We start from the raw sequence: 13552 nt of genomic DNA, 5'->3' as shown, positions 1-13552 counted from the left end.
TATAATGAACTTATTTAAGCTGAATTATCTCCCAACCCCTAAATTACCCTAAATGTTTATTTCAGAAACACTGATAGCAGTGTCTTTTACAAGTAACGTGGTTCTCCAGAGAAGAACGCCGCTAGAAAAACCTCTTTCTCTCCGACTGGCAGCTGCCTGCCTCAGAGCAGCCCGCAGGCCCCAACACCAAGGGGAAGGGCCCCTCTAGGGCGGCCGACCAGAGAGAGCGGGTGCCGGCAGCCGGGGAACAAGCAGGAGGGCAAACGGGCCAAGAACGAGAGAGCTCTCCCTAGCAGATCTGGCAAAACAGCCCTAAATCCCGCGGGGAGCGGATGGTGGCCACGGGCCCATCCCCAGGCCGCCGCTGGGGATGTCAGAGCCCGTTACCTCCCTGTGCAGGCGCCTCCGCCCAGCGCTCCCAGCGGAGGCGGCTCCCGGGTCCCGCCTTGCCATAAGCCATCGGGGAGCTGCCGGGCTTCAGTTCCGGGCGCCGACGGGGTCAGCCGAGTCCAGAGAAGCCCGCATCGCCCCACCCACGCCCAGGGCCCCTCCCGGGGGAGCCATGGGGCAGTGCCCGCACGCACGCAGACGCCGGGCGTAGGGCGGAGTGCGGGGGGAAAGATGGGAGGTGCGGCGGCCGCGCTCGCCTTACCCGGCATGCAGCGGGCGGCGGGTTCGCACGAAGATGGCGGCGCCTCTAGAGGACTACGAGAAAGAAGCGGGTTGTGTCCCCATCCTGCACCCGGAGGTAAGGGCACCTCGCCCGGTAGCGGCAGCGTCAGGCGGGCACAGGGAGCGCCCGGGACTGCGCCTCGCCGCGGGGAGGGGGACGCTAGCGGGCGGGGTCCGCGGGAGGCAGGAGGCAGGAGGTGCGGCGCCGCTGCCGGCCTGGGTGTGCGCGGCGGCAGCGTGCCGGGGTGGGCAGGGCAGGGCCGGGCCGGGCAGGGCCGCGCTGCGACAAGGCTATTGCCAGGAGGCTGCGGGTGGCAGGAGGGTAGGCGTGTGGCGCGTCGTCCCGTGATGCCCTCCCCGGCACCGGGCCACGGGGCTGAGGCGGGTGGCGGAGGCTTGCCCGCCCTCCGGCCTGCCGCCACCCAGCCGCTGCTCCGCGGGCAGAAGCGCCCCGGGGCAGTGCCGCGGCACCGGCGGCCTCACACGGCGGTGCTCGGTGTCTGTCCAGGCTCGGCGCTCGTCCCTGCTGTCCCCCTGGGGCTGCGGCCCGGCAGCCTGCGGTTAGCGGTTCAAAGGAGGAGGAATAAATGTTTTCCTCTTGGGTTTTTCTGGTGCCGGCCTGCGGCTCGTCCACACGTGAGACCGGGTCCGACGCAGCCCCGCATGCCCTGTGTGGCGAGGGGTTTTTGTTAGGAGCAAAGGGTCTGGGTTTGCCCGTGTGTTGGGCTGGCAGCCGGAGGAATGTTTACGGGTAACACGTAGAGGTGATTTCATGTCTTAGTTTTACCTTTCATCTATGCCACCCACCTTTGTGAACACCCTGAGTGTCTTCTTGAGGACTTGTGTGATTGCCTTGCAGTGGGATTTAAACAATTCAGAAAGGCTTTTGTATGTGGAGTTGTCACCTGATGCATTAAACCTTGTAAGAACTGATTTTTCAGCCTAGGAGAAATTCTAGTCTAGGAGAAATTCATACCAGGCTGTAATTTTTGCTAAACAGGAATTACTGTCCTTCCTTAAACAACATCTTAAAGACACTTCTAGTTTTATTGATGACTGAATAAGCCCTATGGGCCTCTATATGTGAATGGGTATCTTACCCACTCTTCTCTGCCTCTCTAAACTGTACTTATGACTGCAAAATAGACGTATTTTGGGGGTCTATTTTTTCTGAAGGTTAAGCAGCAAAGTGGTCTACTCAAAATAAGTGTCTTTATTTATTTATTTACTTTTAAGCGATGTGAAAAATTTCTTTGCTACGTGTTTCTTCAGACTAACTGGAGAAGTACCCACATTTGCAGTGGCTGATGTTTTTCAGAAGTAACAGAAGGTTTCACTAACGTCTCAGAGTGGATGCTGATGCTTTGTGGAAAGAAAAAAGTTCTTGCAGTAACTTTAGAAGGGTGGTGTAAAACTATAAAATGGAATAAAAAGCATCTGCAGGCAGTTAGAAAAACGTTGTGTTTTAGAGACTGTATTTGTTAAATTGAGCAATTATAGTCAACAAAAATGTTTCAGTTAAAGTTGGTGATTTTCACTAGTTAAGCAATGTGGTAGAACTATGTGCGTTTCCTTTGGTGTATGAAGTTAAGGATGTACAAAAGATGGGGAAGGAAATAAGTAAGTTAATATATGTTGTATTCTGTAACACTAACCTGAATCTTTTTTTTTATGCAATAAATATCACTTGTGTAACTAGTCTTGAGTGGTTTTATTTAATTTTTTCTGGATATGCTGAGTATCTGACTGTCTTATTAACAGGGAAGTGTTTTCATGGATTTCGGTGTTTTCTCAGTCCTTAGAATACCTTTGTCTAGATAAACTTTAAAAAGGTTCTGCAGCCTCAGAATTTTGTACTGTATCAGAGCTGTAGTGTTACAGACCTGCCTACTGACCAATGTATTGCACCTGTGTTCAATCTTTTTGAAGGTCAGGAGCCTTAATACTCATTTTCACTTTTAAAGAAAATAGCACCATGTCCTTATGTAAGCAGTGATGTTGGAGCATATGGTCAGTTTTATGTGTATACAAATTTATGGTGTTTCATAGGACTGTTATCTTTCTCAGTTTCTTATGTTTCTTGCTACCGTTACTTGTTGTGCATATTTTTTAGGTATTTTTTCAGTGCCTTGCTTCAATGATATTCGTTGTTCTTATCTCAAGTACAGTTTATCCCACTGTTTTTACTAGCGTTGTTGTAAGATTACTAGTAGAGCAAGAAAGCATAGTAGTATAATTTTAGTGGTGAAGTACAAGTAACATCAATTGTTTAAATAATATTCATAGAATGATCTTATAATACATGATAAATGCATGGAGAACTGCTGGCTAACTACTTGGAAGTAGTTGCTAGAGAGAATTATTCTTGAATGTTATTGTTAATTCACCAGCCTCAAGACTTTCATGAATGATTTGGAAGTAATAACAAAATTGTCATTAATAAATCTTGCAGATGAGCAAGATGGGTATCTACTAAGCACTGTGGACAGAACAGCAGTATAAAAACATCCAGAATTCATGTGAGGCTGTGTTAGTAAAACTACACCTTAGTGCAGCCATATTTGAAGTAATGCATTGAAGATAAGGAGCATAGGCATGGGATTGTATCTGGAAATTTATGTGCTAATAGGATATCAGTATTAACAAGCAGTTCAGCAGAAGCTCCTGGTATAATGCTTTGATTTTTAAAATATGTAGTATGTTCCTTGATTTATTTTTTTAAAAGGTGGTTAGTGATGAGCAAGGAGATGTTTTTTGGCTGAAAATGTAGTAATATGATGATATTTTGTCTTTAAAAGTCATTGTTAAACAGTGAAGAGTGTGGAAAAGAGTTAAAAATTATTTTAATAATGCCTTACTGTGAAAGGCTTGGAAAACCCTGTTCACATTATCAGAAATGGTGAAAAACACCTTTTTGCCCCATGGAGATACTTGCTTACTGAGATGCAGTGTCTTAATTTGCTTCATACTCTTGCAAAATGCAGTGGCTGGAAACTGATCCCAGTGGGATCAAATTGAAATACACAAGTGGTAAATCAGGAGTAATCATTGTAATGAAGAAAGGAAGGCAATGGTGGACTATCCAGCTCTTGATATTTTGAGGCAATGATGGATTATCCAGCTCTTAATGTTTTCAGCTTGAGTTTGGATGCCTTTCCAGAGACCAAATGCAAGATTTTGAATTCTGCACGTGGATAACTGGGTGGTGTCTCAAACCCATTCATATCCCATGAATACAGAGGAGTGTAGACCGTGTTTGGGTGACTGCTTCTGTGAGATACCACCTCTTTCATATGCATTAAATCTTTGGAAGGATTGTGAAGTGTGTGGATGACCAAAGAGGGGGAGCCCTGTGGTTGCAGAACTTAGGATGGACATGGCATTGGCTGCCCTACAGTGTGATGAAGTAGCTCCTTTGTAGGAGATGCAGAACATTTTAGGGTGGCACAATAACACTGGACTGAGTAGTTCCTCCTAGTTTGTTGCCTTCTGCCTTCATTTCTACAGTTAGAGCAATAATGGCAAACATCACTTCTGTTTATATAGTGTAGCCCTAGTACAGGAATGCTGCTTGTACAATGTAGTTATCCTTTCACTAAATTATTTTAATAGGCCTTCTGGCCTTAAATTCCTTGGATCCATTAAACCAGAACAGCAGATTAGGATAGGTTTGATTGCTTTATTTTGAAATCCAATAATGAGGTTGGGGGTATGGAGAGTCTTTAGGAAATGAATTTAGTTTGTATTGCTCTTTTTGTTTGGAAAACTCACTGTGGTGTGTGGCCTGAAATGGCCAGAACTGCCAAAGGCATTTCAGCTGTTCACAGCTGCATCTCTTCCTAAATTATAAGAACAATTACTGTGGAAGAAGATCTATTTTTTACTGCTATGTAATGCATTCACTGGTGTCATTAGGTTGTGTGGGATATGTTTGGGAGAGATGGGAATTACTGTTTGTTACAGATCTATTTAGACACTAGAAAAGTGTTGGCTTTTTGTTTGGTTTTGTGTTTCTTGTTTGTTTTGTTTTGTTTACTCCAAATTCAGAGAAAAAAATCTTCCTGCAAAGGTGGAAGGACATTTTAAGGCTCTAGCAGGCATTACCACAGCTGGAAGCCTTCAATTTTATGTTACTCTCCCTTTGGTTCAGTTTTTAACTATCTGGGAAATTAGAAGCATGATATCTCTTTATATTACTTGGTGGCAGTTTGAAGGAAATAGGTAAACTGATTATAGACTCTACATTTTACACAGAAAAAATTAACTAAAAGCCTTATTTTACAGTTTTTCTCCATGCCCTGTGGGGTTCTGTCATTGTTGGGGTTGTAGTGGGGTGCAGAATATTCTTCTATGTCCTATAAAGGTACAGAACTTTCTACCTAAGGCAGGGTCACTCCAGGGGCTAAGCTTATATTTATGACCTCATTCAAAGATCAGTTATTGTTTATGATGTTACTTAAAAAGGAGGATGGAACCATGAAGTTTCAGAGAAATGATCATATGCTTAATATTCAAATTTGATTCTCACTTTGTGTATCATTATTAGCTTGTAACTTGAGGCCAGAGAGGACTGCAGATCTAATCCAATCTTCTGTAGCACCTACTGAGGCTTTAATGAACTAATGTTTCTATAGCTGGCACAATACTTATTCAGTAAAAAATAGGCAAAATCCCACAGTAACAGATAATAATGAATAGCTGGGCAAGTTGTCCCAAATTTAATTAGTGTATTTAAGTCTGAAACCTGTTTCTAGTCTGAGTTTATTTGTTTCTGTTTGTACATCCTGAGAGTTATCTATTGAAATGCAGGTCTGCATGTTTATTAAGCATGCTGCTGATTATAAGATGACTGCACTGGTGTTACGGTCTGAAGTCCTACTGACCCTTTTAAGTCTCCTGTGTTGCTCCAATCTGTCAGTGGTTTTGTGGCATTGTTCTGAGAGCAATAGCTGGTTTAGTGGTGAACTTGAGGGCAGAGCACTATTCTAACAGTCGTGGTAGGATCGGTTGCCAGTAGTAAAGAACTTGTACATACACAGTGCTCCCCATTTGCCCAGACCATTGTACTGGTCTTGTTGGGACCTGCATCACATGGAAGCTTCAGTGGTCTTTGGATAGTTTCCTGCATGGCTCTTCATTTTAGATATGGCTTTTCTGGTTTTTTAAATACCAACAAAAGTAACAAAAAACCCTGATTCTATCTTGTCCCAGCCGTCCCCAAGTAATGTAAGCTGTGTTGTATCAGAAATAGTTTTATTTATCTCTCATTTTCCTCTTACTATAAAACTTAGTTCTAACTGTTGTTTATTTTAGGTTGCAGAGAACCATGAAATAGGATGGGGTCAAAATACAAGCTCTGTAGGATGCTTAGAGTAGAGTACTCTCAGAAGTATTTTCATAATGATACTTGAATGATACTCAGGTTTAAAAAATAAGAGTTACTGAAAAGAGCAAGATCTTTTTTTTTTGGCCAACATAGTCCTTAACTAGGACAGTCAAAGGAAACATAAGAATAAAGCTTGTGCATCTCTAGTTTTTAATGCACCTGAGAGAGATCACATTTGTTTTCTTTATAATCTATTTCTTAACCAAAACATCAATGCTTTGGACATTAACCATGTTTGTTTGACCGTTACTACACACAACTGAAGGTGCTGGGTTTAGTTTTCTATGAAGCCACAGTACTTTGGATTACTAGTCCTTTTTGTTATTTCCACATCAAACTTAGAAGAACCAGCAATGATTTAAAATAGTAACCATTTATAACCTATGTTGTCTTTTATTCATATCGCTGGTATTTCTTCAAGCTTAATGAAAACCAGTATTTACATTTTTTGGAATATATGGTTGACCTGCATAACCTGTGCTTTGAAGAAGTGTGATATTTATTATTATATTAGAAAGAATTTTGTCCTGACAATGTTTTTGGTTTTTGTTTTTTTTTTTTTTTTTTACTAGGCCCCCTATGCCCCCTATAGCCCCCCCCCGAAGTTGTTCTCACTTCCTGTGTAAGCTATGGAGTTTTTCACTATTCTGGGCTTTTTCTCTCTTTTTAATACAGACTTCTCAGGCATCTAGTAAAATATTTAAAAATAGATATTTACAGTTTTTCTTCTACATGTTGGTTTGTTTTTTTTTTTTCTGATTTGAGCAGTAACTGATTTTTAACTTTCTGGAAAGGCCCTTTTAAAGTACCAGTGAATAAATGTGTGACTTGATCTAAATTCGTATTGACTCAGTTTGCTTTTATTTGTTGAGCACAGATTTTATTTCTCAGATTTCACAAAATTCTGTTTTTTTTAATAACATTTGTTTTGTTATCTTTACCTGTTTGCTCAGGAAACAAATGAAACAAATGTGGTGGAAGGTTCCATCTTAACTTTGCAGAATCCTGTTTTTAGAATTAAAGAGGAAAATATTTGGTTTTTGCTTGAAAATTAGACAGTATTGACATACTTAGGTAGGAACACCTTCGGTCATTGATATTTCAGCGTGTGTGCTATCCTCTGCTGCTGTTCAAAGACAGTATGAGGTAAAGATTTGATTTTCACTGCATCCCTGTTTGAAACACTGGGCTGTGTTAAAAATGAGAATGTAGACAAAGTCAAAAGACTTTTCTGAAGTTAGAGGGAGTCTGGCTGAATTGAAGATTCAGGCCTGCCACACCCGGGATGTGGAATAAGGTTAGACTACAGATCATCTTGTGCAATTCTGATATGTACTAATTTCTTCCTGTGCATGTAAAATGCTCTCAGGTCTTTAGTAGTGTGTCCTTGGTTGCCTCTGTAAGGAGGGAGGTATGAAAAATCGGTGTTAGTAGGAATGCTGTGGTCAGAGGTTGGTCTTGCCTGTTCTGGTTGGCCTGCTCAAGAGCAGGCAAAGATGAAGATGAGTTGGTAAGGACAGAGCTCAGTAACAAGAGAGGGGGAATATCAGAGTGTGCTTTGAAAACACTTGTATTGCCAGCTTTGAAGGATGTGGTTTTGCTGAATTTAAGCTGGTCTAAAACCACGGTGGAACCTGGACACAGTCCCTTGTGTTCCTGGTGTGAGCTCTTGCAGTTGTATGGTCAGTAGGTGAATTGGGATGCTGCTTTCCTGCTTTGTGAGTCCCTGACCTGATCCAGCTGAAGCCATTCATGTCCTTTGGTGAGAATGCACAGCCAGGACCATGAGTATGACCATCCCTTCTGATAGTGTCAGTTTTAGCTTGGTTTAGAGAAAAATAAATCAGTGGGAAATTCATCCCATGCAAAAAAATTGTGAATAACTCTGTCAGTTTATTAAACCTACTGATTGTACAATCAAGTGCACTACATGGATAGAATGGAACTGTACTTAACTGTCAGGCCACAGATTTACTAAGCTGTCTCATAGGCTGCAGAAAATTTACTATCAGCATGACTAAAAGCACCTGTAATACACCTTCTCTTGGTACATGAACTGCCTTGTGTTTATCCTAAGTGGGCATGAGAGTTGGCATTGATTAATTGATATGAGTCTCTGCTGTTTGCAGGCTTAACATTTGTGTTGGAAATGGTGAATTTAAGTTTTCTGTGAGGACTGAGTATAACATGTACTAACTTTTTTTCTGTATGTGCTGAGGAGAAAATAGGGGGTCCATAGCTAGACCGACTGTTTGTTCTGTTATGTGCACTTGCTGGTGCTCTAATTCTTGATTTAATTTTTTGTTTGGTCTGGGAGATGATTTGTGTATGAACTCACTGGACAGCATAATTTACATTTGAGGGTGGCTTTGGCAAATAATTGTCAAACAAAACAGACCCTTCAGCATATGTTTTTTTGATTGTGTGGTACTACTGTGTTGGAAAATTGAATGAAGAACCTTTATTTCTGAAAAAGAATTTTCAGAATATTCTTTTCTGGGAATTTTAAAGAAGTTTTGTGTTTTGAGTTGGATATATACTTTGGTACATTTTTGAAGTTTAGCTCTTTATGAAAGCATCATTGGTTTTAAGTTAATCTCAAGATGTCTGACTACTAGTGATAGGTCTCTCAAGGATTATTTTTTAATGTTGAGAGGTCTGCAAGCTCATATACTCTGAGACCCATACCTATTTAAATCTCCTGGGGAAAAAATAGCTTTATTTCTGTTGAAAACTTATGTTTTATCTGAGAATATTTTGACAATCCTTGAAAAGAAAGCCCAAAAAAAAGATGTACATACATATAAATGTAAGTTGCTGACTAGATCAACATTTTTAGTAGGCTTTAATCTTTAATAATTCAAGCTTTTACTTTTTTTAACTATTACAAATGCTAGTAAATGCAGCTGTTTTAAGCAACACTTGCTGGTAAACACTGCATGTCAATACAACGCCTTCTGGAAAGCCTATTCATGAAGCTTTTACTTCTGAAATATATTAAAGTTCAATTCTAAAGCTGAATTTGCAGCATGGGTAAGTGAATGACTAGAAAGCAGTCCATTAGTTATAAATGCTGGCTTTGAAGAAAAAAACTTAGCTGGTACCAGCTGTGCCTTAAATCACATATCTGACCTCTGTGTAGATTGGTTGGATTAAGGGCTCAAGCTGAGCATCTCTAACTAGTTGTTATGTAAAAAATTAGATCTACATTGGTGAGTACATAGGGCTGTTCTCTCTGTGATGGGTGACTGTTGCTTGTGGGTGGAATTCTGTATCAGCAAAAGGATTACTTGATCAGGTTTGAGATCAGGCTTTTCTCAATCCGTTTCACTGCTTTTAAAGAAAGCATTAACTTGAACTGTAACTTGCATTAGAAAACATCTGGACATCAGGTACAGAATTTTTCCCGTTTTATGTGTATTCTCTAATTAGCTTCTCCAGGGATTTTAATAAATGTATCTTTTCTATTGGTGTGTCAAGTATCTGTGCAAATAGATAAAAATTTAGGTGGGAAACCAAGCAGACTTTACTGGATGCTCTCAAATGTGAAAAGTAAAGGAAAACAATAACAGAATTGGCATTGAATGGAAGGGTTTTTTTTTTGTCGTGTCATACTCCATGTGTAATTTAATGGTATAATAGAGTACAGGGAGAATGCCCCCAAAAATTGTAAGGGTCACAGTAAGTAAAAATATGACTAGATGAGACTTAAGTTTAAAAGTGCTAAAAGTAAAGACAATTCACACTTTTTCATGGAGAATGTGACCTGGTTTAGAAGGAAGTTTTCTACCATGTGTTAGTTGAAGTGTAGGTTTATATGCAACATCTCAGTTCAGGCTGTTGAAGCACATAGCTGCTGAAGGCTCTGGCTTCTAAAACTGATGAACCAGTACAGCCCTGCGTAATTCTTACTTTTTTTTTCTGGCTAGGTCTTCATGCAATATTGGAAGCATTAGACTGCTCCCACTTGGTTAGAGTCAACAGGCAGATTAGCTGTTACTGGTTTAATCCTACAGTTTATTGTTGTTGATACAGAAGAAAAAGCTACTCTAAACCCTGTAAATAATTAAATGTGATTATCTCTAACATTAAGACGTGATCACTTTAATATGTGTTTCTTGAACTTGGTGAAAGGAGGAGGGGCAGGAAAGTTACTGATTACAGAATTGCCACTGTAGGAAAAGAGCTCTCAGATCACCACATCTAAAAGACAACACGCCCTCCCTCCCCAGTAAAATAAATATATTTATCATTAGCCATGTCACCCTGCCTACTAGAACATGTCCTGAAGTGCCTCATCTACACTGCTTTTAAGTACTTTCAGGGATGGTGATTCCACCACCAGCACCTCCCTGGGCAGCCCATTCCAGAGCCTAACTACTCTCTCAGCAAAGAAGTTTCTCCTGCTGGCCACACTGTTCCTGACACAGGCCAGGATGCTGTTGGCCTTCTTGGCCACCTGAGCACACTGATGGCTCACACTCAGCTGGCTGCCAACCAGCACCTCCAGGGCCTTTTCTGCCTGGAAGCTTTCCAGCCACTCTTCCCCAAGTTTGTAGCCTATCATGGAATTGTTGTGACCAAAGGGCAGGACCTGACACTTGGCCTTGCTAAACCTCATACAATTGGCCTCAGCTCATGAATCCAACCTGTCCAGGTCCCTTTGCAGCAGAGCCTTCCCACCCTCAGGCAGATCAACACTGCTACTCCACTTGGTGTCATCTGCAAACTTACTGGGGAAGGTAAGAAAAATTGTAGACTTTAGAAGAGGAACTTCCGTTAAAAATGCTAAATACCATCAGTATGTTTTGGGAATGCAGTGAATTGATTGGCTTTTACTTATTTTGTGAGCATTCTTCTATTAATGCTAGTGGACAAGTGACTGGTATTTATGTATATATAAACAAATGTGGGGTTTATTATTATGCAAATTACTGTCTGTATAGATTTGCACACTTTTTTAAAGAAGGAAGAAAACTGTTAAGGCTCACTGAAAAGCCCTACATCCTAACAAATGAAAACCAAAAATTGAACACATGTACAGGGAAGGTATTCTTTAATGTTAAACCTCCAGTAGTCACTGTTAAATAATCAATCCTCATATATGTATGTTGTGTTTTATTTTTTAGCTTCCCTGAAGTAGTATGCTTAGCTTCAGCCACTTCCAATTTTATGATTCTTCTGACTGCAGCCACATGCAGAATTAGTGTAGTCATCAGTAATTTAAAGATAAGTTGATTTCATCTGTTTTCATTAAGAAACAAAGGCAGTAAGTAGTATGCAATATTTTTATGGAAGGAAATGGTTTAATTTCTACATTTTTATTTAGTACTTAGTGTTTTTTCTTCTGAATGTGAATTATCTGTCACTGTTCTGAATCTGTGTGACTTTGGTCATGTTTTTTGCTTCCTTGCAGCATTATTGCATAACAATAAAGGAAAAGCAGTGCTAGCCATCTGTTAATGCCTACCAGAGCCACATGTAGCAGCTGTAAAGAGCAGTGTTTTCATCCCTTCCTTATGTCCAAGCAGACACATGGACTATTTGTATCCTCCTGCTATATATAATTGTGAATTATGAAACTGTTCTCAGAATAATTCTGTCTTGGTCATCTTATGCTTTCATGTGTAACTCTTTTTTTTTTTTATTTTTTTATTCTTTTCTATGAATACTCTTCTTAGACTTCTTAGCTGATTTCATTTTGACTTTTTTATATGAAAAGATTAAAAGATTTGAGTACTGAGGGAAATGAGCACAGCTTTATTTGTGCATTTGGTTATGTGTAGGACTGACTGGGAATGCCAGCATTGTTATTGCTCATTTTTGAGAGCTCTGCTTACTTTTTTTCCCCTTCCCCCTGCACTTAATCTTTTTACTGTTGGAGTTATGTTTCATATTTTGCTTTAGCTTCTGTTTCCCCATTCTATTAGTCCTGTTTTTCAGAGGACTTTTTCTGTTCTAATATGTTCTTTCTTTTTTTGCAAAGCACTTTTTTTTTTTTTTCTTTAGCCTCATTCTCACTTCTCATTTCTTTCTATTCTGCATTATTTACACTTATGTGCAAGCAAAATCCACATTTCATGCCTGATGAGTAATGGCAACCTAGTCACAGATGGATGAGTGATTAGGACACTGTCAAAAGATAGTCACTGAAGTGGGAAGCTCATCTAGGAAGAGTGACCTATGGAGTAGTAATGGGAGAACAAAATTTAATTTCTGTAAATAATTAAAATCTGCCTCTCTTGCAACCTTGCAAGCCAACCAACTTTACCAGTTTCTAGAGTAGCATCATTTAGTTCATTCTCTCAGCCCTGAATATTTGAAAGCTGGAGTATTTTGTTCTATGATTACTGAATAAAATTAACAATTGGCAGCTGCTAAAATGTTTCTGCTATCTTCCCTTTCTTGCTTTCCCTCTGTCAGTGGATCTGGAGTTTCTTTTCATAGGAGAAACAAATATAACTTTTTGTACTAGTAAAAGAATCAGGCATTTCTGTTTCCTGTTTTATTTTTTTCCTCTAATTACTTGGTTGAGCTCACTGTGACCACCACTCCAAGTCTGGCTTGAAGGAGGCAGTGGGAGCATGGAGGCAAGAGGTGTGGGAGACAATAGGCAGAAAAATTACCCTTCTCTTTTAGCAATGGTAAACTGCTAATTTTTAAAAAAAACTCAAATCATGTAGGAATAAAGGCAGCATGTATTGATAGCACAGAACAATTGATGGAGACAGGCTGGTTATCACTCAAACCATGGAGTGAACCTAGCCCCGGGCATGCTGGATAAGCACGGGACTTTCTGCAGATGCAGACCCCCTTGCTTACAAGTATGCTAGATAAGCACGGGACTTTCTACAGACTCCCTTGCTTGCAAGATCTCCTGAAAAACAGATGAGTGGTGTAAAACAGAGGTTGTTATCTCCCTACCATGTAACTAATCGCGTAGTAACATGCTAACTGTAACTAATCAATCAGGTAATTCCATATGTTATGCGAGATAAGAATAAGGTATATAACTGTGTGTAAGAGTACGAATAAACGGAGTTAGTTTGCATCAAACTGTTTCCCCGTCCTTCGTGCGGCAAATGGTGACCCCGACGTGATGCTGGACGTGACGCCGGGGAACTCGACGTAACGCCGGGTAGAAGTTGCTGAAAGAAGCATCCGGCCGCAGTCTCCGATAACGTTGGATAGGCTGAAAGGAAGCCTGGAAGTGGGTGGCCACCCCATTTTGCACCTCCTCGCGATTGGCAGGTGAGATCGGAGAAACGTTGATATGGGAAGTCAGAGTTCCCATGAAGAAAAGGACGTTTATAAACTTATGAGAGAACTGTTGCTTAAGCAACAGAAGGAAATCTCGGATCATGAGCTCATGTTAAAATGGGTTCGTGATAAATTCCCAGATGTTACTGCTGTTACTATCTTTAAATCTGAACTGTGGGATAAAGCAGGGGTCCGTTTATGGGACCTGAGCACGCGAGGGGATCAGGAAGCGAT

The 13552-nt window shown here is 40.8% G+C and overlaps 1 protein-coding gene across 1 annotated transcript in view; it reads left to right on the top strand.

The window, feature by feature from the left end:
* Window positions 1-450: 450 nt before the first annotated feature.
* The window catches only part of ZDHHC17 (zinc finger DHHC-type palmitoyltransferase 17), an 81296-nt gene continuing 68194 nt past the window's right edge, over window positions 451-13552 (top strand). Inside the window, exon 1 of the mRNA XM_071766442.1 lies at window positions 451-748. Coding sequence (XP_071622543.1) covers window positions 686-748 — 63 coding nt within the window. The 5' untranslated portion in view covers window positions 451-685. The remainder of the gene's footprint in view (window positions 749-13552) is intronic.

Source organism: Heliangelus exortis, chromosome 1 (genome assembly GCF_036169615.1).
Source record: "Heliangelus exortis chromosome 1, bHelExo1.hap1, whole genome shotgun sequence".
NCBI classification, from domain to species: Eukaryota; Metazoa; Chordata; class Aves; order Apodiformes; family Trochilidae; genus Heliangelus; species Heliangelus exortis.
The sequence above is the reverse complement of the archived record's forward strand: the minus strand, read 5'-3'. Positions and strand labels throughout refer to the sequence as shown.